The 25,986-nt window shown below is 58.1% G+C and overlaps 1 protein-coding gene across 2 annotated transcripts; it reads right to left on the bottom strand.

Moving 5' to 3' along the window:
* Nucleotides 1-7: 7 nt before the first annotated feature.
* GRAP (GRB2 related adaptor protein) lies at nucleotides 8-25,422 on the bottom strand. Of its 2 annotated transcripts, none has more exons than XM_040453053.1 (6): nucleotides 25,251-25,422; nucleotides 15,658-15,755; nucleotides 11,838-11,960; nucleotides 3,241-3,376; nucleotides 1,228-1,401; nucleotides 8-529 (listed from the first exon to the last, which is right to left on the bottom strand). In XM_040453053.1, exons 1-6 carry the CDS (start codon nucleotides 25,326-25,328, stop codon nucleotides 446-448), a joined length of 693 nt encoding a protein of 230 aa, XP_040308987.1. In that variant the 5' UTR covers nucleotides 25,329-25,422; the 3' UTR covers nucleotides 8-445. The 2 variants fall into 2 exon arrangements, with proteins under 2 accessions (XP_040308987.1, XP_040308985.1); XM_040453051.1 differs by having other exon boundaries at nucleotides 3,208-3,376; nucleotides 25,251-25,421.
* Between the last annotated feature and the right edge of the window lie 564 nt (nucleotides 25,423-25,986).

Raw genomic sequence — 25,986 nt, forward strand, 5'->3', positions numbered from 1 at the left:
TTATACTCATTTTCCTGTTTTTATTTTGAATACACGGGCCCAGGTCAGGAGCAGCTCGGGGCTTGAAGGGTCTCCAGAAGGCCCTGGGCAGAGGGGAGCCCCCCTCCCTGGACTCCTGCCTCCCATCCCAGCTGCTCCTGGCTGCCACGAGGCCGTCCCCTCCCTCCCTCCCCGCTCCCTGCCCCTTCCACCATCAGCCTGGCATTCGAAGCACTTTCGGAGCCCCGTTTCATGCTTCCTGCTCCCCAAAGTGCCCAGGCCCTGGGCAGGGGCTAGTCAGTACTGGCTTCTGGTGGCACATTCCATGTGGACGCCCCGCCTGTGCTCAGGCCAGTGTCCCATCCCAGATGCTGTTGGACCTCAAAGTCCGGCGGTGGCCCTGGCCTCCCGCCTGGCCTGTAGCTTCCCTGAGCTCCGGGAACCCCAGTCCGGGCAGAAGTTGGGCCTACACAGAGAAGGCCAGAGCAGCCAGGTCCCCCAAGTGGCTGTGCCCGGGGCCTGCCCTCGGAGCTTGTCCATCGTGTCGGGCCTATGGGAGAGGGACAGCTGCCTGTTTCTTTCATCCCTGCACTCCCCTCCCGCAGGCCCTCCCCAAAGTGTCTGTGGTGGGGTGAGGGTGTTGGACACCCAAGTGGGGCCCGAAGTCGTCAGGGGGCTGCTGAGGAGTCAGTCTCCACCTGGAGTCCGTCCATCGGTCCAGGTCAATGTGCGTGCAGTCCCCTTGCCTGTCCCTCACCGCTAAGCCACTTTCCCGGTAGCCAGAACACCTCAAGAGGCCATCTGAGGGTGGGCAGGGAGGCCCAGAAGATGGTCAGCCCCAGGTGAACCCGTCCGCCATGCTTCCTCGGGTAGAGCCCCCAAATACAAGAGCCCTGAGACCGCGGCCATTGATGGTTGGAGTGAGTGGGGCTTCTGTCCCCCTGCCCCGTGACACCATGCGGCTGGCAGCCAACAGGAAGAGGCCAGCAGGAAGCTCTGGGAGCTCCCCCTGCCTGGTGAGCACTGAACGTCGCAGCGGTCCTCGGGCACCGAGGCCCCGTCTCCGTTTGTATGAAGCAGCGGGAGCCCGGGCCTGGCAGTGAGGAGGTCCACGTTCCAGCGAGGCTGAGCCCCGTGGGACCCTGGGACGGGGCGTCCGCGTCCTCTCTCTGGACCTCAGTGTCTGGTGGGCGGATGGCCTGCTGGCTCTGCCCCCGCCCCGGGCCCCCACCCCGGTCACAGTTGTACCGGCTGGACGTAGCTCCGTGGGAAGAAGCCCACGCGTCCGCAGAACCGGCCCCGCCACCAGTGGGGGTCCAGGCGCTCCAGGACCTCGATGATGTCACCGCGGTGGAAGCTGAGCTGTGAGGGGTCCTGGGCCGAGAAGTCAAACTGGGCCTGGGCAAAGCAGGCCCGGGGGCCCTGCGAGGGGAGGAGGTGGTTAGTGGGGGTTTTCAGGAGGCCCCAACAAGAGAAGTGATTTGCTGTGGGTGGGAGGGCAGAGTTGAGCTTGGTCTCTGTTCTCACTCCAAGTCTACGCCACCCTCTCCACAGACCAACACCGCTGTCCTGGCCACAGGAACGGGCCTTATAAGCTGTAAAGTGGTGCATAGCTAAGAACAGAGTTTATGGCTGCGCCCTTGACCGAGCTTTGAGGGAGAGGAGGTCACCCAGGGCCGCTCCCAGCTCTCAGGCCTGGGTTCCTGTCCTATCTATACCCCGAGGTGACCTCGGGTAAGTCCCCACCCTCGTGGGACTTAGTTTCCCCCCCTGCAAATGGCGGACGGACAAGAGCTCTCTGCAGGCACGTCAGCCTGTCGCCGTGACGATTATACCCGGTGTCCCGGCCCTACCGGTCCCACCGGCATCTCTGTTCTGAGCCTGCGGAATCTTATCCAGGATGGGTGATAGGATCAGTGGACAGGCTGTAATTAGCGGCTCTCTGCCCAGGAAGTAGGAGTCGGCATGGGTCCTACGGGACTGAGCCAGCTCTGGAGTTCTCCCACAGGGTGGGTGACCCCAGGGCCCAGGCCAGAGTGAGGCAGTGGGGGGGGGGGGCAGTGTGGGGAGCCCTCAGCCAGCTCCACACTGGCTCCCTCACATTCTCCAAGGGCAGACCTGGCCCACGGCGGTGAAGGGGAGAGGTTGCAGGAGGTCTGGGACAGAGGCCTGGGGGGAGGGGGGAGGGGAGGGAAGGTGGCTCAGAAGGAGAGCTCACCACCGACCCAGCCCCAGGATCAGACTGAAGAGGCCTGGCAGCTTCCTGGCGGCCCAGAGTGCACGAATGGGGGTCTCCCGAGGCACCGTTTGACCCTCCTGGCACATGACAGGGGAAACTGAGGCCCAGTTGAGGAACGGACGAAGGTCACGCGTGGTGGGGGTCTAGGGACAGGCAGGACTGGAGCTTCTCTGTAGCAGTCCGTCAGCCTCCCCCCCCCAGGCTATGCTCCCTGGTTCCCCTGCAGAGCCCAGGCTCAACTGGGCCGTCCCAGGGTCCTGACCTCTAGCCCCAGGCCTTGTCGAACCCCCCTCCCAGAGGAAACCACACCGGGGCTAATAACCCTGTTGGCTGCTATCATCATTCTAATGAGAGCGAGGGCTGGTCCTAGGGGCCCCTTGATGAAAGGGCTGGCTAGCAAATTGCTGTTCTTGCGAGGACCAGTGGCGGCTGGATACCCACCCCCCACTACACACACACACACACACACACACACACACACCCTGAGCCCAGCCAGGCCCTCACCCACGAGCGCTCACACTGCCTCCACCCCACCCAAGACCAGCTCCTCGGGGCCAGAAACCCGGACTGAGCCTACCCGGTGGGTGGTCTCGGGTGCGCCTCAGTTTCCTCACCTGGGCAATGGCCAGATGAGGACCCCAGCATACTAAGCCCAGCTCAGCGCGCACGGCACCCAGTAGGCTCGGCAGGTGTCTGTACCTTCATTCATGCAAATTCACACCGAGTGCCTACTGTGACCCACGCACTGCGCCAGGAGCTGAGAACAAGCCAGACACTGGTGGCCCCGCGTCACGTCTGTTCTCTTCCTTCCTTTCCTTTCCCTCTCCGTCCCCACCCTTGCGTGTCTCACCGCAGTGCCACCAGAGTCGGGCTCTAGAGCCTGGGCTGGATGCGGGGCTGCCGGTGGGGGTGGGGGGTGGCCAGACCCCCGGCAGGTGTCCCGGCCCCCCGCGGAGGCTCACGTGGGGGGAGGCAGGGGGGGCCCCTACCTTGAGCAGGGGCTCCTCATCCCGCAGGAAAACCTGCCGCTGCTTGGCGATGGTGGTGGTGCGGTAGAAGTCGACCAGCTCATTCAGGGAGTTGAACTTCTCTTCCCACAGGTAGTACTTGCCCGAGGCCTCGCGCAGCACCTTGAAGTGCTGTACCTGGTCGCCGTAGCTAGCGGAGAGGGGCAGCCTCAGCGGGGCCCCGGGGCCTCCCTTCTGCCTCCCCCTGGAAGCTCGCCCCTCTCAGCCCGGGTTGAGACCCGCAGTCGGGGGAGAAGGTGCAGGGCGGGAGGGCAGGTCGACGTGAGACCTTAGGCAGGTCACTGAACTTCTCTAAACCTCAGCTTCTGGATAACGGTAGCACCTTCCTTCTGGAAAAGGGTTCAGAAAATGCTGCCTGTGGCTAATTGGCAGCATTGAACGGGTTCCTCTCGGAGGAGGGGGTTGCCTGGGTGGCTCAGTCGGTTAGGCGTCCGACTCTTGATTTCGGCTCAGGTCGTGGGCTCACGGTCCGTGGGTTCAAGCCCCGACTCGTGCTCTGTGCTGACAGTGCAGAGCCTGCTTGGGATTCTCTGCCCTTCTTCCCCACTTGTTTTCTCTCTCTCTCTCTCAAAATAAATACACTTTAAAAATAAATCAACCAATAAACGGGCTTCTCTTCTCACACCTCTTCAATATGCCCCTCAGACATGACAGTCTCCCCTAGCCCCCTCCCGGTCCTCACGGTCCCACGAAGAGTGAGTCCTCAGACCATGCTGACTCAGATCAAAGCCTGCAGGTGGGAGAGGAGCTCAGGTGTGTCGGATGCTTCATGTCTCTATCTGCCCCCCTACCTCAAGAACCTTCTATGGCTCCCCATTGCCCTCGGGAGAAAATCTTAGCACCTCGGACTCGAGATCTGGCTCTGATTACCTGCCCAGCCTCACCTCCTTCATACACTTCATATACTCTCTTCCCGCACGCAGCATGTCCCATACGCCGGGACAGGCCATGATGGACTGGGACCAGAGGTGGGGCCAGCGTTAGGACAATGGGCAGCACAAACCATTGCAGTTCCCCTCCCTTCTGCAAGGGTGGCCGGCCCCACCACGTGGTCCAGGAGGTGCAAACCGAGCCCTTTGTACGGCGGGGAAACTGAGGCCCCGAGTGCAAACCGTGACCCCCCCCCAGGGTCACACGCGGCAACAGAAACCGGAGCTGGGGCCACATCCAAGCTCCCCCGTGTCAAGCGTCATTCTAGCACGCTCCCCTGCTGGTTCTCGTTCTATGACAATAGCAGTAATCGTAATTCTAATTGTGATACGGGGAACATCCCAGACCTTGTCAGCCCCAGTCCAGGACTGCTACGGCACCACGTTGTTCCCTGGGCTGCGATCCCCAGGAGGCCTTCCCTCTCATCCTCTGGGCCTGGCCAAAAGACCACGGCCACGCTTCCTTGCTCCGGTCAGCTCACCTGGGCCTCTGGGCCTCGGCCTCCTCACCTGCCCAATGGGGGGCACTGATGCACTCCCCGGAGGGGGGTTGCAGGAGGTGGGGACTCTGCTGGTGACTTCGGGGAGAACACAGCAGAACCCCGGCTCCCCAGCAGAAAGAAGCCAGCTTAGGAACCTGCCCGTGGAAGGGCTTCCTGCCCAGGTGGCTGGTGGAGCTGAGAGCCCAGAAGGCCTGGGACCTGTGGTTCCTCCAGCGTCAGTCCTGGGGCGGGTGCGCTGCTCGGTTGAAGGTTTAAGATTAAAGACTGAAGATAATTGTTTAAGGTGAATCTGTTCTGTTCGTGTGTTGGGGGGGGGGGGTGGGCAAAGTGGGATGCCTCCCACCCTGCCCATGTTAAGGGGTCCAAACCACACAGAATCTCCCTCTCCACTCCAACATACCTCCCCTCCAAGCCTTTGCATACACAGTTTTCTCCAAATTCTTCTCGAGTCAAGCTCCTACTCATGCCTCAAAGCCCAGGTAAAATGGCCCAAACTCAGTCAGAGTCAGAGGTCTCCCTGGGTTCCTCAGCCCCCTGTACGGCCTTCTTCTGACCCACTGCACATAATGGCTTGCATACTACACACGGAAAAGGCAGGGAGGCCGGAGTGGGCCCTGAGGGCTAGCCCAGCTGGGAGAGGCTAGACCCAGGGACTAGAGCGTCAAGGCCCAAGGCTTAAATGCTCATCAGGTGCTTTGTTCTTGAAACCCTCTCCTGTCCGGTCAGCTCTGAGCTGTGATTCCAGCCCTCCGGCTGTCCTGACCCTGAAATAGACCTGACACCCTCTCTAAGACACATCCAGATCTCGGGGCAGCTTGGCTCCAAGCGGAGCCAGTTCTGGGACCGGGTGGAGCAGTGATCCCCAAACCCGAGACAAAGCCGCTCATCAGCAAGCATTGTTCCCAGGTGACTAAGCCGCGCACGCTGTCGGCCGGCCGACATGCATGCCCGTGTTCCTGGGATGGAACCGGGGCGGGCAGGCGGACGGTGCCTCCTGCCCTGTCTGGTCTGCCACAGCCTCCCAGAGGCCACACACTCCCCTTGAGGCAGCCTCTAAGCCCTATGACTCCCTAGTGTCCGGTCCCTGCGAGATCAGGTTTTCCCCGGCCCCTAGACATTGGCGGGGGTGTTCGGGGAGGAGTGTCTCTCCCAGCAGCGGAGTGAGGCAACCCGAAGCCGGGCAAGTGAGAAACCAGGAGACGGACCCCAAGGACTCCATGTCTGGGCCACCTGGTGCAGAGGCAGGAGGAGGAACCTGGGGTAAGGACGGCCCCTCCCCTTTGGGTAAGGGGACAGACAAGGGGGTAGTAGCTGTGAAAAGGATCTCCAGGGGGCGCCCAGGTGGCTCAGTCAGTGAAGCGTCCAACTTTCAGACTTCAGCTCAGGTCCTGATCTCACGGTTCATGGGTTCGAGCCCCACGTCCGGCTCTGTGCTGACAGCTCAGAGCCTGGAGCCTGCTTCACATTCTATGTCTCCCTCTCTCTCTGCCCCTTCCCCGCTTGTGATCCGTCTCTCTCTCTCTCAAATTAAAATAAACATTAAACATTAGAAAAAGAAAGAAAGAAACAAAGAAAGAAAAAGAAAATGACCTCAACCCCAACGGACCACAACTTTGAACTTTTTGGCGCTTGGAGGTTACCTGCAGTTACCAGGAAAGTCATCAGGAACAAAGCATTCCCTGATCACACAGGACGATCGGTGAGCAGAGAAGAGGAGATGAGACAGGAAAGGGACAAGGGACCCAGGAATTCTAGAGCCTTCCAATCTGAGAATTGGGAGAATTCTCAAATCTGGGATGCTTGCGTGTTCCAGCCCCTCACCTGTGTGTGGTGCATAGTAGGTCCTCAGTAAACGACGGGCCTTGTCCCTTCTCCCACCTGGTCCAACCTTCCTGTTCTGTAGTGAGGAGCGCGGGACCCAGAAAGGAGAGAGGCCTGCCCACAGCCAGGGGCGGCCATGGAAGCCAGGCGTGGCCCCTCCTGATCAGTGATCACGCTTGTCTGAGGCTGAGCAGGGCCGCTTCCATCCGGTGGCCCCAAGGACTCAGCATCTGGGGCAGTCTCCCTCTGTCTAGCCAGCTTATCTTCCAGCCTCGTGGGACCCTTGCTAGTGATCTCCCCAGGAACACCTTCCCTTTCCTCTGTGGTCTTGGCTTTAGCCATCCTTCAAGGCCCGGGTGGAGCCTTGAGGTGTTTGAGAACCCTTTAGACCCTCTGTGGACTCTCCCTCCCCCCGGCCCAGGGGAGCTGCAGGGCACATAGGGGGATCCATGTCTGACTCCAGATGACCCCCGAACTGGGCAGGGGGCGATGGCTTGAGTGCAGACAGCCGTGCCCTGTGAGCCCTGCTGAGCTGGAGGCGGGAAGGGCAGCCAGGAAGGGGTCTCGACCCGGGCGAGGCCAGAGGAGGGGCCATGTGGAGCTGGTCCACAACAGTGGGCAGTGCCCACGGTGTTTGTGTGAGTGTCCTGGGGCTTGCGTGTGCCTGGTGTCCCTGTCTCTCGTGTCTAGGGGTGTGGGGGGGAGGGGGAGGTCTCTCTCTCTCTCTCTCTCTCTCTCTCTGCTCCGTGAGTGCGAGTATATGTGTGAGTCCCTTTCTTTGCAGCCGTGGGTGTGTTTGTCTCTGTGTGTGACCCCCACACCCGCCCACTGTGGGCGGGGCGGGGGGAAAGAGGGGCAGGGCCCGGCCTCTGGGCTGTAACAAAAGCCTCAAGGACCAACTGAGTCCTGGTGCTAGCAACAGCCTGTCCTGCCCGGCTGGTTTTTCTGGCCTGGTGGCAGCAGCAAAGGGACAGTGGCAGCAGCAAAGGGACAGGATAAACAAGGCTGGGGTAAGGTCAGGAGCCCCAGGACTGCCCCAGCTGGGGCCTATGGGCCCTCCAGGGCAGAGGTGTGGGTGCTCACCCCCACCGGGTGATCTCCATTAGGCATGGCCCTTCTCTAGCCTCAGAAAAGGGCTGGGGTGGAATACACGTGCCGCAGCAGACATGAAATCGAACCAAAGGGACCTTGGCAGGGACCTGTGGGTCTTTGGGACTCAGGACAGGTGGGTCTGTCAGGGCGCAGAGGGTCAATGGGCACTTGCTCCGCTCTTCCTTGCTGTGTGACCTTGGGTAAGTTACTGCACTTCTCCGAGCCCCCGTTTCCTGCCAACGGGGTTTCTGGGGATCACTTCTTCTCCGTCTTTGCCTGCAAAGTATTGCACCCTCCACCTTCTGCCACCATTTCTTTCCTGCTTCACTTTCCCTAGAGCCTTTATCATCTTCCACGATTTTATGTAATTTGTATAACTGTTTCCTGTCTGTCACCCCAGTAGAAATGGGTGCCCGAAGGACAGGGAGCTTTGTCCCATTTTGTTCATGGCCGAATCCCAAGCACCTGGGACAAGGCCTGGCACACAGTAGGTACTCGGTGACCAGAGCAAACATACGTGCGTTGACTCCAGGGCGCTTCCGGCCTGAACGGAAGCAAAACGCCTCGCTTGGGAGCGACCTGCCGTTTACGGTGAAGTCCACCGCAGGCTGGCTGGGAGTGTGGGACAAAAGCGACACAGCCCAGGCACTGCGCCCCAGCCTTGGTCCCTGGCTTGCTGGCTGCCAGCTCAGACATGCCCCTGGAAGTGGTGGCAGATAGCCCTTTGTAAATTCATGAAGGGCAGTCAGCCGTGGCCGTTCTCACTCCGAGAGGCAGCCCAGGCCCATAAACCCCACCTCTGACAGCTTTATGGGGCTTGGCGTGAGCATGCGGGAGATGCCACGTGGAATGGGGTCAGAGTCCCCGAGAGCCAAGCCGATGCAGGCGGAAATGCTCTCACACCTGAACCTGCACCGCTGTCACTTTGCTGGATGGCCATCGGGTCACTGGACTTCACAACCTGGGGGTTGCTGTCTCTATGATGTAGATGAGGCCATTACAGCCAAGAGAAAGCCAGGACCTGCCCGGGGGCACGGGGTGGGGTGGGGGGGGGGGACGGGAAGCGAAGTCAGGACGAGAACTGGGTTCCCTGCCACTCTGTCACTGCCCCTTCTCTAGTAGCCCTGGGTTCGTGGGACAGGGGGCTGGGAAGCAGTGTGGCTCTTAGAAGGTAATATAATCACTAGTATAACTTGCATTTTTGGAGCACTTACTGAGGCTCAGAGGGTAATTTGCCCAGGGTTATCCAGCTAGTATCAGAGCTGAGATTCTGGCTCAAAAGCCCACACTCCCAGCCATATACACCCTCTGAGTCTCAGTTTCCAACTCTAATCCCTGCCCTGTGATCCTCCAAGGGCCACTGAAAGGCCCCCCCGTGAGAGACAATGGACCAGGAATGGGAGGAGGACCTGGGAGGCGTGGCTCAGCTGGGATGAAACTGGGGGGTGGAGGACGCCACCTGGTGACGCTGTGCACAAACCACAGCTAGCTGAGCCCTGGAAGCTCCTTCTGGTTCTGACCTGGGGGGGGCGGGGGGGGGGGGGGGCCGGCCAGGATGCCCCAGGGGACGTGCGGAAGGGCATGTGCTAGGATTTCTCCGAAAGATACTCCCAGGCCTTTTCCCAGGACGTGGGTGCTGGCTCCCCTGCTCAACAACTACTTCCTAGTACTGCCTGTCTCCCCTCCTGGTCGGACTTGTTGCTATCCAAACCCACCCCTGCCCCGCCCCAACTCCGGGTCCAACAGGCTAGTCCCTGTGCCTGACATGCCTCTCCTCTCTTTGTACACCAAACTCCTACTCGGGCTTCAGGGCCCAGCTCAGATATCACCTCCTTCACCATGTGGAAAGTGTCCCCTGTCTCTGAATTGCCCGTATTTATTCATTCATCGTGGAGACCCCTGGGCCAGGCCGTGTCTATATTCCCACCACACTCCTTGGTTTGACTCCTCTCTCTGTCCCACTCTGTGGTTCTCTCTCTCTCTCTCTCTCCCCCTCCCTCTCTCTTCTCTTTTCTCTCTCTCTCTCTCTCTCTCTCTCTCACACACACACACACACACACACAGCAGCGTCTGAACCTGCACCAGCCGGGCTGCATTTACAAAGAATCGCCAGAAGAGGGCAGTGCATGGAGGTGTGATTTGATCTCAGAGGCGGGAGAGGCAGGGTGGGGGTTGGCAGGGCCACCACCTCCCCTCAGCTCCAGCTGCAGAAGCTGTCCGGCTGAGTCCCCTGTGCCCCTGCTTTGCTGGGTGATCTTGGGCTTTTGAACCGATTCCAGGAGCCCCTCGAAGCTGGACCAGCCCACCTGGTGGCGCCATTCCCAGCTGACCAGGCCCTCGGACAGCCAGCACACGGAAAATTTCCATTTCCTGCTTTTGCACGGATCCTGGGGAGTGGAGGCTGAGCTGTGGAAGTGGGAAGTGACCCAGGGGGCACTCCAGATGCCCACGACCATCCTGGGGCGGGGGGCGGGGGGCGGGGTGGTGGATCAGAGCTAAGAACTCACAGCTTTCCCCCCCCCCCCGACCCCATACACATGCACACTGGCAGCGCTCCCATTAAAAAAAATTTTTTTAAAGACTTATTTATTTTGGGGAGACAGAGAGATGGCGTGCAAGCAGGAGAGGGGCAGAGAGAGAGAGAGAGATACAGAATTTGAAGCAGGCTCCAAGCTCTAAGCTGTCAGCACGGAGTCCAACGTGGGGCTCAAACCCACAGACTGCGAGATCATGACCTGAGCTGAAGTCGGACGCCCAACCGACTGAACCACCCAGGCGCCTCAACAGTGCTCCCATTTTTAAGATGGGGAAATAGAGGCTCAAAGAGGGCCAGAGCCATTCCCATCCCCTGGGATAACCGGTCTGTTCCCTGGAGGTCAAGGGCGGAAGGGAAGTAAAAGGAACTGGCCGGCTGCTTGCATAGCTTGGAGGGGATCAGGTAAGTGCCGAGAACTCTCGTGATGTTGGGTCATTTTTACACACATGCCCCAGCAGCCTCCCTGTCCGTGTCTTTCTTTCCCTGCTTCTTTGGGATTCCCCGGACCCCAGCGCCTTGTCACACTCCCCACTCCCCCGGCCCCCACATTAAACAACAAAGTGGCCCCGTGTTCATTTATCCTTCGGACAATCAAGCCATTGGTCATGAACCAACCCAGTCCCGGGAGAACGGCCTCCTAGGGGCCACACTGCCAAGCTCCAGGGTCCCCTGCTTGTTCCCTCCCTCCCGCTGGCAACCTTGCCACCCCAATACAGCGGTCAGTGACAGGAAAAGCTGGCACCGTGGGCGCCTCCCGCGGAGACCCTGACTTTTGCTGGCGGCCCTGACTTCGCAGATCCACACCACTCCCCTCCCCGGTCGCTTTTCATGTCCTCAGCCCCCTCCAGAGTCCCAGATACCGCCACCTCCGGCCTGGCTCCTGGCTGGCCTCCAAGTGCTCCGCTTACTCCCAACCATCCCTCCTCCTCATAGCAGCCGGAGGGATCTGCCAAAAAATGGCCCTAGTTGTTTCTACCTTCCAGCCTGGATTCCTCCATGGCCCTAGTTGTGGCCTTTGGGATTGGGTTCTGCGCTCCCCAGAGACTGCCACGTCACGCCCGAGGAGCTGCTGGTCACAAAGCCAGACCCTCCCATCACGGCGACCCTGCTTCAATGTCAGGCACTATTCCAATCGCTCTGAATATATTGACTCAAAAAATATATATATATTGACGCATACATTCCTTGCAATTACTCATTTCACATCAGAGGAAGCAGGCACAGAGAAGTTAAGTGACTTGCCCAAGGTCACACAGCCAGGAAAGGGCAGAACTAGAACTTGAACCCAAGCAGCCTGGCCCCACAGTCCCTCATCTCAATCACGGCACCATATGGTGGCACCCTGTCCACAGCACATCCTGGACACCTGCCCTGGGTGTCTCGGTGCTTCTCCCGCCCCCAGTGGCTTCCATTACATCAAATCCTGGCATCCGTCTTCCTCCGCTCATGATGAGTCTATGATGGCTCCCTACTACTGCCCAGAGAATAATGTCCAGAGACCCTTCGTGCCGGCACTTGAGGCCTTGCAGGCAGCCCCGACCCCCTTTCCAAGCATATTCCCACCACTCTGGACCACACGCCGGGGTGCGTGTCATTCCCGGACGCCCCCCCCCCCCAGACAGTCACCTGCTTCCAGGTTCTGGCTGTTCCTCCCTCAGGGAGACTACTCTCTCCACCCTTCTCTGCACTCCCCCATGGGTCAGAACTCACTTCACGGAGACAGAGAACTCCCCTGGGGAGCTCTCACTCTCCCGGATCAGGAAGGCTCCCAGGTGGTTCCGCTTCATCAGAATCTCTTCGGCCAGTTGCCGGGAAATCCTGCCCGAGTACCACCTGCAGAGAGAGGGGGCGAGTGAGGGCAGTGGGGAGGCCAGGCTACCCCTTCCCCGTGTGCCGGGCGTCCAACATCGCGGATCCTCACAGCGGTCCCGAGACACAGGAGATGTGATTGCACCCATTTCACAGATGCACAGACTGAGGCCGTCTGGACTTTTGCTCACAGGTCCAAGTCCCTTTTCTAGCTGACCAAATAGAACTGGGTAATGCAGAAGTGGTTGGTAAATGCTTAGAGTCGTGCAAGACCCCCACTGCCCCTCTGCCCCCAGTACCTGGAGGCAAAAGGCTGGGGCTCAGCTTCTCTGCCAGGCCTGCCCATCTCGCTGTGTGGCCCACGCAGCCCCGGCCTCTTTGGGCCTTGCCCACCCTTGTAGAAACCAGGTGGTTTCTGGCTGGGCCCTTTCTTGTTCAGCTGGAGAAACTGAGGCCCAGAGCAGCCAGAGTCTGATGGTGGCACCACGGCCAACCCCGGGTGGGGTCCAGAGATTCCGTCCCTCGTCAAGCGTCCCTTCCCTCTTTCAGCAAATGTTTCCTGAGTCTGAGTTTGGCACCGGGGGCGGATGTGAGGTGGGACTTTTCCTGTTGTGTCAGGATGTTGACGAGCCCTCGAAGCCCAGAGCCAGGGCGATAGGTGGAGCGGCAGCTGCCGGTGGTGTCCCACCGCGTCCCCACCGTCCCCACCGTCCCCTCACGGGGCTGGGCCAAATGCGAACACCGGGGTTCGGCCCCGGGGCTTTTTTCTGGTGACTAACACAGGCCTGTGTGCAGGGTGGACCGAGCCCCCGGAACATTCTCTGAGACGAGCAGGTGGACAAACACTCACCTCCCTGCCCCGATGGAACACTCTGGGGTGCCTGTGCCGCGTCCTCTCCCTCCGGTGCCCCTCCTGTCTGTCGCCGCCGTCCGCGGCCGTGTGGACAACTGGCTCCTTCCCTGCCCGCCTCCCGCTCCAAAATAAAGTTCTCGTCCTCCCACTGCGTCTCAGGTGCTGCTTCTGTGGAGCCCACACCCAGAAGCGAGGCTTAGCCTACTGCTGTCCCCCGACTGGTGGGGACCCCGAGCCCATCTCACGGTGGATTTCCTGGGAGGGGAGGCAGAGAAGACGGCTGCTGAGTGTGGGGGCTCAAGACCACCATCTGGAAAGCTCGGCCCGGGTCCCCGGAGTTCGGGAGGCCGAGCTGGGAGGCCGCGGCCCCCAGCAGGACACAGGTGCAGGTGCCGTGTCCCAGTGGGGCCCTGAGTGGGCGTTTCCTGAGGGCTTGGGTGTCTCCAAAGAACCCACAAAACCCCATAGGAGGCGTCAGTGTGTGGGCGGCCGTCACCCTCAAAGGCTTCGGCAACCACACCCTCTGAGGAGGCCAGCCCTGCCCCCCCCCGTCAGGAGAAGGCAGGGCTGGTCCTCAGGTGGCTTGAAGGATGGGGTGCGGGACAAGCATTTCCTGAGACCTCCAGAATCCAGCTGTCTCCACTGTCTGCCCTGGAGAGATTGCAGGCGCCTCGGCTGCTGTGAAATGGCTCACGCCCCTCCCCGCACAGCACTGGCTTAGGCCTGTCTGCTGCCCTCCCTGGCAAACTTCTACTGTAACTTCCAGGCCCAGCAGACCATGCCCTTCCTCTGGGAAGCCCTCCCTGATGGCTGCCGCGGGCACACGGCCAGGTGGGTGCCTCTGGGGCCCCTGGTCGGTATCACGGTTCCCCCAGGGGCTCCCCGGGCAGGCAGGGGAGACAGTGGGGGTGCTCAGGGAAGGAGTGGGGCTGGTGTAGGATGAGGCCTTCTGGGACCCCAGCCCGCCCCAGCCCTCCCCCTCCCCTTCCCCCCACACCCGGGGGCCCGACGGGCTGAGTCAGATGCCGAGTTTCCCCACCGCTATTTTGGGGCCAGGGAGGGTGCTGAGGTTAGCCAAGAACACATCTGGGCATGGCCTGGCGGGTGGGTTGGGGGCCTCACCCCTGTCCCTGCTCTGTCCCAGATGTAAGTGGCTAGAACTGACCCCCGGGACCCCAAGGGCCTCAGACACGGGGACCCTCCATGGCTTCCAACAGGTGCGGTCTTGTCTCAGCCACCAGCGTCGCCCAGATAGGCCTGGCCCTGCACCGAAATCTTGGGTCAGCAAATGCGAGCTTCTCTTCAGGGCTCCTCAGCAGCTTTGTGCCTTCTGGGCTTCCGGCCTTCGTCAGGCCATTTCCTCCCCCTGGCGGTCTCTCTCTGACCCACCGGCCCACGGTGGTCACTCCTGCCTGTGTCCTCCATTGGCTTATGGATTCCCTGGGGCACCTGGCATTTCTCTCTCTCTTTCCCCTCGTGCTCTCCCTTTATTGACCGAAAGACTATAAGGCCAGAGGGACAGATATCTGCCCACAGGGCCACCACAGGGCCTGGATGTCATAGCTGCAGCCCAGGATGTCGGCTAGAGGCAGCGGCCTCTGCGTGGGGAGGCTGGGGATGCCTGGAACCCAGGCAGGGTAGCTGGGGATGTGGGTGGGACGGGGCCCTGCCCGCACAGGAAGCCGGAGGTGGTAGCAGCTTGGAAATAACTCGAAGGCAGATAAAGAGGAAATACCCTCCAGTTCCCACCCTGACCCTGCACTGCCCTCCCCTGCTAACTCACCGTCACACACACCTCATGGCTTCCAGTCTGTCCCCTCCAGCCTGCATGGCCCTGTCACACGCCTCCACCTGTGACAGGGTCCCTCCCCTGCTCAGCCATCGCCACGTTCCCCACCACCGTGAGCCTGGCATCTGAGGCCCTCCTGCCACGGGCTCTTCCTCATTGTCCTCTCTGTCCCCTCTTCCAGGAATGCCTTCCTCTTCTGCTGCTTAGCTAACTCCTGCACACCCTTCAAAACCTCATTCATTGTCACCTCTTCTGAGGAGCCTTCCCCAGTTACCTCAATGCTGACGGCCTTCCCATCTCGTGCTTTCTTTATGACCTGTCGCTCCCACAGGATGGGGCTGCTCCGACCCCAGCGTCTCATCATGTGTCTCTGGCATCACCCAGCTAGGCCCCCTGGGGCTGCGGCTAGTGTTTGATGAGTGACTGAGTGAGGGGCCTACCTCCACCCTCATCTCAGCCATATCCAGTCAGTTTTTCATAGGTTCTTGGCCACTTGGGCCTGTTCTGGGGCCGGGGTCGGCCCCGGCCCTTCTCAGGGCAGCGGCGTGGGAGGAGGCCACCTGCTGAGGGCGTGCCGGGAGCTTCCCTGGGCCAGCAGGTCCCAGGTCCCAGCATGCCTGGCCCCACACATGACACCCACTCTTAAAGAGGGCTCGAGAATCCTCTGCAGATTGAAGCCTCGGCCCTTCTTGTATTACAGGTAAGGAAACTGAGGCATAGAGACAGCAGGACCTGCCAGAGACCCCACCGCAGCCAGTGGCCCAGCTGGCTGAGAGCCCAGGGCCCTGTCCCCTTCAGCACTCTCCTGGGCGTTCTCTGGTGTTCTAGGCCCTCAGGGGCGTGGCCTGGGCTGGCCCTGACCCTGCCACCACTTTGGTCCTCACATCTCTGTCCTCTGCCCCTGCTCAGCAGAGACACTGATGACTAGAAGCCAGGGGCGTGCTTAAGGGGTGCCCTTTGGGCAGCTCGGCTCGGCCTGGGCCAGGCCAGGTGAGGACACTTGACTGCAGGGGCTGGGGCCACCTTGAGGGTAGGGCCGGGGCAGGGGGCGGGGGGGGGGGGGGGGCCCAGCCACCCACGGGTGGGGCTTGACGCGGATGTAGTTCTTGGGAATAAAGCCCTCAGCACCTCGCAGCTCAGCCTTGTACCAGTTCTGATCATCTTCCATGTTCAGGATCTGCAGGCGGGAGGGACAACGGTCACTTGCTTACCGAAGAGGCACGGCTGCCACCAGCTGAGGTCTCGCCGCTCAAGGACCCCAGGTGGGCATCACCCATGCCAGCCCAGGACCCACTTCACAGGGGAGGGTTGGGGACCTGCCCCAGTTCACGAGGGCCGTGTCTGATTTCAGGGCCCAGGACAGCCTGTCCCCAAGAGGGTCACAGACTCCCCAGGTTGGGCAGCTGGGGACCCAGTGAGGTTTTGGTCAGTGCATTGAACTTTAGGGGGGCCGGAGCTGGACTCCCAGGCAGATCTGGGGGGGCAGATCTGGGGTGCCTCAGTTCCTGAGCTGTGCCCCTGAACATGGGGTCTCTGCAGCATTTGCATGCCGTGCACCGAGCCATGGGGTGAAGGTCGGAGGGACCCTGGAAGGTCGGGGAGCCCCAGTCTGAGCTCAGCGCCTACTGGTGGTCACCTGGGGTCACTTACACTTAAACAACCCTTATAATCTGAGTTCAGGGGTGACAATGCAGGGTGGTGGGGATTCAGGCACCAGAGAGCAAAATAAAGGAGGTCTTTGGGCTAAGATGTAGCCGAGGCCTGGCCTGCCCAGGTCACATGGGCTCCTCGTCCATGGCGTGAGATCTCTGCAGCCCCACAGGTGGGTCGAGAGGAACTGAAACAGCCCTGGTTGGGCTGGTAGTTGCAGTGGATGAGCAACCAAGCGGCCGCAGGGAGGAACAGTATGTACAGAATGAATCTTGGGGCCCCTTCCTCCTTTCCCCGGGGCAAGCCTTCCGTGGGACAGCTCATCACCAAAGACTATTTCACAGATGGGGACACCGAGGCCCAGAGGTGGGAGGCGAGCAAGGCCACCCAGCAGCGGGGAGGCAGAGCCCATACAGCAAGCCAGGACTCTGGGGCCTGGGGTTCCTGGCTCAGCTGGTCTGGGGGAACCCTGGCCCACTGGTTTTTACCTCCACTCTACCTCCTACTTGTGTCTGGACCCAGGGCCAAGGGGGCATCTCTCCTGTCAGTCCTGGAGCAGATGCGCACATCGGCATCGGCTCAATCCTAGTGGGTATTTGTTGACAGGGAAAAAAAAATCAGATATAGAAGAGCATGCTACTACGGGGGCATTGCGGGTGCAAAGGGCCGGGGGGCAGGCAGACACAAGGGCATCAACTTAGTTCCATTTTGCCAGGAAGAGCTGGGATTTGCTGCCTTGGGCCCAGGCCGTGCAGGCAGGCACCCCCTTGTCTGTCTGCCAGGCCCCGTTGACTCCTTCCTTCCTGAGTCTGTAGCCTGGGCAAGGTCAGCAGCCCCGGGGACAGACGGAAAGCAGGTGGCTGACTCAGGAAAACTTTTGCTGAAAACAAAACAAAAATAATTCCCCAACTTAATGGGAGAATTAAAGCCTGTGGGCTGTCTTCCATGGCCACAGATTCAAGGAAGATGCCCTGGAGCCTGGCGCTGGGCTACTCCGTCTGCTTCCGACTCTCTCTCTAGTTTTGGCATCAGTTTTCTCATCTGTGATGTTCTCATTAGCTACATTAGCTGAATTCTTTTTTTTTTTTTAAGTTAATTTATTTATTTTGAGAGAGAGAGAGAGAGTGCGTGCGAGGGAGGGGCAGAGAGAGAGAAAGGGAGAGAGAGAATCCCAAGCCAGGGACAGCACAGAGCCTGATGCGGGGCTCAGACTCACGAACCACGGGATCATGACCCGAGCCGAAATCAAGAATTGGACCCTTAAGCGACCGAGCCACCCAGGTGCCCCAGACTGGCTGAATTCTTACCGTTAAAATTGTTCAAAAGCTACAGACCCTCCGGGCCATGAACACCGACACCAAGGAGACAGATCAGCTCCTCCCTGGTGAAATTCACACCTTGGCTTGCCCCCGGCCTTTACCCCCATGGGTGCCCTCCACCCAGGACACTGTCCTACCCCAAGGCCCCCAGCCAGGGAATTCACTCATCAGTTATTTCCCGAGCACCTGCTGTGTGCCAGATACCATGCAAAGTCCTAGAGAGACAGCAGGGAACAAGCTTACATTGTGGGCAGAGGCAGACAATAAAGAAGGAAGGAAACAACTGAACAGGTACCTTAAACTAGTGGCAGGTGCTCCGAAATAGATCGAGGATGTCTGGTTGAGGGCAGGCAGATTGTCAACAGGGGACAGAATGGGTGGTCCAGAAAACCCTCCCTGAAGAGGTGATATGCGAACTGAGACCCCGGTTACAGGAAGGAACCGGAGGTGAGAAAATGCGGGGAACGGTGTCCAAGTCAGAGGGAACAGCCAGTGCAGGGGGCCCTGAGGTGGTAGCAAGCCCTGCTCTGGGAACCGAGAGGAGTCCAGAGGGTCTGGAGTTGACTCAGGAGGGCAGAACTGTGAGGAGAAGTGGGGAAGGCCAGCCAGGCAAGAGCACGTAGGGCTTGTATGCCACGGGAAGCTGTTCAGATTTTCCTTTAAAAGCCAAGAGAAGGGGCGCCCAGGGGGCTCAGTCCGTTAAGCATCCAACTCTTGATTTCGGCTCAGGTCATGACCTCACCGTCTGTGGGATCGAGCCCCACGTCGGGCTCTGTGCTGACAGTGCGGAGCCTGCTTGGGATTCTCTCTCTCTCTCTCTCTCTCTCTGCCCCTCTCCTGCTCATGCTCTCACTCTTTCTCTCAAAATAAATAAATTTAAACTTAAAATAAAATAAAATAAAAGCGGAGAGAAGCCAGGGAGGGGCAGCAGGGGAGGCTCAGGCTCTGAGTTACGGCCACCGTGTGGAGACTGGGGAGGCCAGGAGCAGAGGCAGGTGGGGCAGTGAGGAGCTTGTGCACCTGCCCGGGGGTCGGGGGAGGCCTGGAGGAGGAGGGCAGTCGGGGAGGGGGTGTGGAGAGGCGGTCAGGTTCCGGATAGGTTTCGGCAGAGTCGCTGACAGGACTCAACGACCGGCCGGGTACGAGACAGTTGGGGAGCAGCCAGGACGACTCGAGGGGGTTGGGCCGAGTGCTGGCAGGCTGCCGTGGGAATGGCTGTCGGGGAGCAGGTTAGAGGGCTCAGGGTTGACGGCATTGGGTCCGAGGTGCCATCGACCTTGTCCCTGGAGATGCCGAGGAGGCTGTGGGCTCCCCGAGTCTGGGTCTCGGGGTCCGGGTCATCCGTGGAGAGATGGGGGTGAAGCCACCACCCGGCCCCCCTCCTTCAGCTGGGAACACTGGGGTCCTGTGCACCCGGACGTGCCCAGCCTACCGGGGAGGATGCTTTGTTCCAGGAAGTGATGTCTGGGGCCGTGTGCCCAGTGTGGGTCTATGTGCCACCCAGGTCTCTTCCAAGACCAGAGCTCAGATGTTCTCACCTCGGGCTCCCAGAGGCTGGGATCTGCCTGCGGGCACTTCTGGGACAGGGCCCGGCCCTCAGGGGCGCTCAGGAAGCACCGGTTGGAAGGATGAACCGGATGGCTCCAGGAGCTGCGCCCCGCCCCACCCCACCCCACCCCAGCCAGGTGAAGGAGGGCCACCCGACCACACGGCGCCGCCCTGGCCTGGGAGAAGGGGGCACACAAGGTGACATCGTGCTCACGATTTTACAGTTGCACAGAGGGAGGGCTCTGCAAGAGTGAGGGGGGTGAGGCACCTCGGGAGCAAAACTTAAGGGGGCCCCAAGAAACGCGGGAATCGGGGTAAAGAATGTTCTAAGACAGTATGTTAAAAAAATAAAAGCCAGGCAGAAACTCTGAGTATGTTCGTTAGTTAATAACGTAGCCACATCAGCCCATTAAGGTAAAAATTGCATGGTGGTTGTAGGTTTCTGCAACTTCAAGATTTGTTGTCGCAGAGCCTCACGGGGGGGCTTGGACTCCTGAACTGTGAGAGCATGACCTGAGCCCAAACCGAGAGTCAGACGCTGAACTGACGGAGCCACTCAGGCACCTAAGGTCAAGGTGGCTGCCAAAGCATTTCCTCCTTTCCCAGAAGTGCCCTCCGTGTCATACCCCGCGGGCTGCCCTTTATCACCATCCGTGGGCTCTGGGCCACCCCCACCTTCTCCACCCCGGTGGCCTCTGGGACCTCACCCTCCACCTCCACCATCTGGAAAGATGATCTGAGCATCTTTGCAAGTCAGAAGCAACCTCCATCCACCTGCAGCCTTTACGAGACCCAGGACGTGACGCAGCTCCCGTGGGGACATCAGTCGTGTCTCTACCAGGGACGCAGAGAAAGACAAGGTAGACACACGAATGCAGCCACGCAATTAAGTGCTCCTCCAAGGCCACAGATATATTGTAGAAGACAAAATGCATAGAGGAGAACAGACGATCCCGTTGCAATAACTCAAAATCACTTGGACATAGAGGACAGTCAGTCTGAAATTTGAAATGGACAGCGAACCATTACAAACCAGCTGTGGTTATTATATATTTAGAGATGGTGTCTAATCTGCCCCCTGCCCACCCTGTCCCCTCCACTTTGTCCTTTCTGGTGTCCCCCAATACACTTTGTCACAGTTGTGGGGGAAAAAATGGCATGGTGCTAATAATGTAAGATGTTACAGATAGGGAGGGGTGGGTCCAGATGCCACTGTACTGTCTCCTTGATTTTTGTGTAAATCTGAAGCTGTTCTGGGGGGTCCTGGGTGGCTCAGCCGGTTAAGCACCAACTTCAGCTCAGGTCATGATCTCCCGGTTCGTGAGTTCCAGCCCTGCATCCGGTTCTGTGCTGTCAGCACAAAGCCAGCTTCAGATCCTCTCTCTGCCTCTCCCGGGCCCCGCCTCTCTCTCTCAAAAATAAACATTAAAAAAAAAAAAAGAAAAGAAAAGAAAACTTCTAAGGAGCGCCTGGGTGGCTCAGTCGGTTAAGCGTCCCACTTTGGCTCAAGTCGTGATCTCACAGTTTGTGAGTTCGAGTGCTGTGTGGGGCTCTGTGCTGACAGCTCAGAGCCTGGAGCCTGTTTCACATTGTGTCTCCCTCTCTCTCTGCTCCCTCACCGGCTCTGTCTCTGGCTCCCTCTGTCTCTCAAAAATGAATAAATGTTAAGAAATTTCTTTAAAAAGAAAAAATTTCTGGGGGTGCCTGGGTGGCTCAGTCGGTTAGGAGTCTGTTGATTTCATGATCTCACGGTTTGTGGGTTCGAGCCCCGCACCGGGCTCCGTGCTAATGGTGTGGAGCCTGGAGCCTGCTTCAGATTCCATGTCTCCCTCTCTCTCTGCCCTTCCCCGGCTAGCACTCTGTCTCTCAAATTAACGTTAAAAAGTAAAACGAAAACAAAAACAAAAAACCTTCTGAAAAATAAAGTCTGTTTAAAAGCTAACGCAAAAATAAATAAAAAACCGGGGCGCCTGGGTGGCGCAGTCGGTTAAGCGTCCGACTTCAGCCAGGTCACGATCTCGAGGTCCGTGAGTTCGAGCCCCGCGTCAGGCTCTGGGCTGATGGCTCAGAGCCTGGAGCCTGCTTCCGATTCTGTGTCTCCCTCTCTCTCTGCCCCTCCCCCGTTCATGCTCTGTCTCTCTCTGTCCCAAAAATAAGTAAACGTTGAAAAAAAAATTAAAAAAAAAATAAATAAAATAAATAAAAAACCAACAAAATAAAGCTAATACAAAAAGAAAAAATCCATCCAAATCCGAAATAAAGGCAGGATGTGACCTTGCACCTGCACGACCGTGAACGTGCTATCCCACCGCCTCAGCTGGCCCCCGAAGGAATGCTTGCTCATCGCAGAACATGTGAGATGTGCAGAAAAAGTAGAGGAAAATGTGACTAGCTCCTGGCCCACCACCCCAGACCGACAACTGCTAGCTTATCAGGTCATTTCTTTCCAGTCTTTTTTTTTTTTTCTAGGCACAAATCCAGTGCCCAGAAAACTGTCCGTTTTCCCCTCCACAAAATGAACATCCACTGATTATCTGTGTAGAGGTGACCCTCTGTCTGTGTGGATAGGGTTGCATCCTGCGTTTCGCCACTGGATGCTGAAGCAGGAGCTTTTTTATGGCATGAGACACCCTCCCCAAAGAGCATTTTCAGGACTGTGTAATATTTGGCACTAAGCCGGTAACGCAGGTTAATTTCACGCTGCAGACGCTTTTGCCAACGTGCCCCACCTCTCACCTGCTCTATTTTTCCCTATCCACCTTCTCCATCTGACAAACTGTGTTTTGCTTATTTATCTGGTTTGTGGCCCACGTCTGCCACCAGAATACCAGCTGCGTGAGCAGCGACTGCACCCGTTTTCTCCTTGCTGAGTCTCCAGGGCAGAGAATGGGACCAGGGACACACTGAGGGCTCCCTGAGTCCTTTGTGAGAGAACACACATACATCTCTGATTACATCTCGGGTTCCCGGAGGCAGAATTTCTGGCTCACACACACATGGATATTGTTACGGCTTTTTATATGTTTCCCAAGTTCCCATCAAAGTGATCGTCACTCTACCTGTCCACCTCCCACATGTAAAAGTGCATGTTTTCTCGCATCCTCAACAAACTTGGAGGTTCTTTTTAAAATAAAAGTTCACTGGTCTGGCAAATGGGGAACGATTACTTGGTTTAAGGCGCATGTCTTTTGTTATCGGTGAAATTGGGCACTTGCTTGCTTACGTTGCTTCTTCGGCAATTTTCCCATTCATATCCTTTGCCCATTTTTCTATTATGCTGTTTGTGATTTTTTTTCTTGTTGATTTATAAGAGCTCTTTACATATTAAGGACATTAATATCTTGTCTTTTTTTTTTTTTTAGGTTAAGCCACCTTCACTTCTTACTTAGTGGACTGCAAGAGCCCCTTTCTGCTTCCATTCCTGTCCCCTCTGTTATCTTTTCAAAATGTAAACTCGATCCAGTCTTTGTCCCTACTGAAAACTCTTCCGTGAGTATGCCCCAAATTTGGAATGAAATACAAATCCTTCACAGGTCCTAATTCCCGCTTACCTCCCAACATCACCCTTACCCTGTGATTCTCCTCCCTCATTGCACTTCAGCCACAGACCTTTCTTTCAACTCTTCAAACACACTGACACGGTCCTGCCTCAGGGCCTTTGCACCAGCTGTTCCCTCCCACCTGCTGCTCTCTTCCTCCGGCTCTTTGCATGGCTGGTTCCAACTCATCCTTCAGGTCTCAGCTAAGGTGTTACCTCTTTTTTTTTTTTTTTTTTGTAAGTTCTATGCCCAATGTGGGGCTCCAACTCATGACCTGAGATCAAGAATCTCGTGTTCTGTTGACTGAGCCAGCCAGGCACCCCTAGATGTTACCTCTTTTGAGAGACTGTCCTGACGACCCCACCTAAAGCTGTCCCGTTGTCCCCTCCCACCCACTGGCCCTCTGCATTTCATCTCCCTGGGTTGATTTCTTCAATCCATTTATCACCTCCTGGTGTCACTCACTCTCTGGAATGTTAGCTCCAGGAGGGCAGGGACTTTGCCTTGTTCCATTGCTATACCCTTAGCACTTAGGACAATGCCTGGCACAGAGTATGTGCTCCATCGCTTGACAAGTGTTTGTGGAAGGAAGGAAGGAAGGAAGGAAGGAAGGAAGGAAGGGTAGAAAAGGTCACTCTTCCCATTGCCTGGCATTCCTCCATCGTTCTTTGAGCTTGAAAGGTCCCCTTGTCAGTCTCTGTGGACATGAGGGATGCCCAAGTTTCAGCTAACGCTTTAATCCTTCCTTCCTTCTTCCCTGCAACATTCCCCATGTCTTACCAAGAGGCTACTGCATGCCAGGCACTGTTTCACGTCCTGGTGCCCTGGTGTGGTCCCTGTCCTCATGAGCTCACTCGCTCCTGCCTTAGCCAGCACTTCTGGTAAAAGAAACACACCAGGAGTCGGCTGACGCTTTAGCAGAAGTTAGCAGGGAAACTTGACTAACGTGGGGGTGGGGGTCGCGGGCACAGGAATCTGGGAGGAAAGTGGAGATTTCACAGCCTTTGCTGCGGTCGCTTGGGGGACGCCCACTGATCCCCATCCACCGCTGGCTGGTCACTCTGAGCCTCAGCTGGAGCCCAACACTCACCTATTTCCTCTCTGTCCTGCTCCCCTCCAAGCCCTATGTCTGGGTCTACAGACCCCAAACTGCTCTCAGATTGGTAAGATCTCTCAACTAGACATGATTCTCACCAAAGGTCTCATACCCTGGCTATAGGTGGTGCTGGTGCTAAGCCTGCCCCCGTCCCCACATGGCCACGTGTCCCCGGGGCCCCCAGCCGGCACCTCAGGTGGACCTGAGTGCAGGCATCCCTGCATAGAGAGGAAGGGAGCCCCCTAAGGGGACACTGTTCCTCTTGGGGAGCGTCATGAGCTCCCCAAACCCCAGCCCACACCCACGGGGACAGAATGAAGGTTCCAGAGGCAAAGGACGTAGGTGCACCCCACATTTGGCCCCATGCCGAGAAAGTCGTGTCACCTTCCTGTGCCTCAGTTTAGTCACCTGTGAAAGGGGGCATTGATTCTCCCCACCTCGGCAGCTTAACTGGGACGTTAGTGTGCGTTGCTGAGCTCGGGACCTGGCTCTGGTGGGGTGTCAGCAAATGGTCGTTCCTGTCCCTCCTCTTGTGCTTGAAGCTTGGGGCCAAGAGCGGGGCCCAGCAGGGTGGAGAGACACCCCGTCTAATGGCCGCTGCTCCAGTGTGGAGGCTGAGGCCCAGGGAGGGGGCAGTGACTTCCTTAGCATACGCCAGCGGCACTCCAGTGCCTAAATCTTGGCATGGCCGCTTCTGAATCTGGCCCCTGACCTCTGCTTGGATATGCAGACTTATAAGCAGGGACGTTGCCAGAGACAGCGCCCACAAACCCGTCGGCCCGGACCACCCTAGAAGGCTGCGATGTGCATCAAAAAGGGGAACCTGGGTTGGCTCAGTCGGTTGTCTGTCTGCCTCCTGATTTTGGCTCAAGTCATGATCCCAGGGTTGTGGAATGGAGCCTGCTTAAGATTTTCTCTCTCTCTCTCTCTCTCTCCCTCTGCCCCTGTCCCCTGCTCGCACACGTGCTCTCTCGCTGTCTCTCTAAAATAAAAAATAAACAATAAAAACTAAAAAAAGAAAAGGGGGGGCAGACAAGGAGACACAAGCTGTGGTAGGATTCTCCTTTCCCTTTTCTCCACACTGCTGGGAAGCTCATTCTTATACTTCGGGCACATTTCTTTCAGCCCCAGGAGGTTAGTGTGTCCACGTGATTCTTTCCTAAGAGCTTTTCTGTCCTTCCCTCCCTCCCTCCCTCCCTCCTTTCAACTGTCTTTTCAAATTCTTCGCCCGGAAAACTGGGTGTTGAACCAACCCCTGCCAGGCACTATGGTAACGTCTCCTTGAACCCTCACAACAGCCTCCAAAGGACGGGTCCTAGTTAATTATCCCCCCATTTCCTAGATGAGGAAACTGAGGCTCAGAGGAAGCAAGTGGCTTGTCCAGAATCACAATAACTGGAGAAGCTGGGCCCGTCCTTCTCTAGAAGCTGGACTCTGTTTGGGGGGCTGTCCTGGGCCCTCATTCTTAACCCCCCCCCCATTCCATGTGTGACCAATTCGGCGCATCCCAGCCACCCTACCTTGAGCGTGTCCCCCTTGTTGAAGGCCAGCTCATCACTCTCCGTGGCCTGGAAGCTGTACAGGGCTATGGACTCCATCCCGCTGTCCCCAGGCCCCGGCAGCTGGGCTCAGAGCAGGGTCAGAGCTTCCTGCTTCCTCTGCAGTCGAGGACCCGTCTTCCTTTGTTTTGAGAGCGCGTTTTTCTTTTGAGGCTTCCCCTGAGGGAGGAGAAACAGGAAGCAGACATGTCACAGAACACGGAGAGCGCGTGAGTGGCCCAGCCTCTGCCTCAGACCCCAAAGGCCAGGTAGGGCTCTGGGGGAGTCCCCGGGGAGCCCCGGGAGTGGATCCTCTCTTTGGCCCAAGTCACAGACGAGATACGGAGGTTTCCAGAGAAGTGACCCCAAAGCCACCCCGGCAGCTCGGGCATCGCATCTCATGGTCCCAATCACCCCCACCAACTTGCCGATCTGCCCTGCACATTTTGTAAAGCCCAGTGCCCCGCAGGACTCCCCAGTGCCTGCCACATCAACCCCAAGCTCCTTGCCTGACATTCAAGGCCCTTCCAAGCCATGACCCCCATCCCCCACCACACTCCTCTCCAGACGCACCCTTTGTTATCTCCTTTCCCCGTAAACAAACACTGGGCCCCCGCCCTAGTAGGGGGGGTACACACCCCTCTTTCATTCCCCAGGCCTTTTGCACATGCATGTCCCTTTGCAGGGTCCTCTCTTCCACTTTGTCTTCCCGGGAGAC

The sequence above is a fragment of the Herpailurus yagouaroundi genome, unplaced genomic scaffold (genome assembly GCF_014898765.1).
Source record: "Herpailurus yagouaroundi ecotype Mexico unplaced genomic scaffold, PumYag 208, whole genome shotgun sequence".
NCBI lineage: Eukaryota > Metazoa > Chordata > Mammalia > Carnivora > Felidae > Herpailurus > Herpailurus yagouaroundi.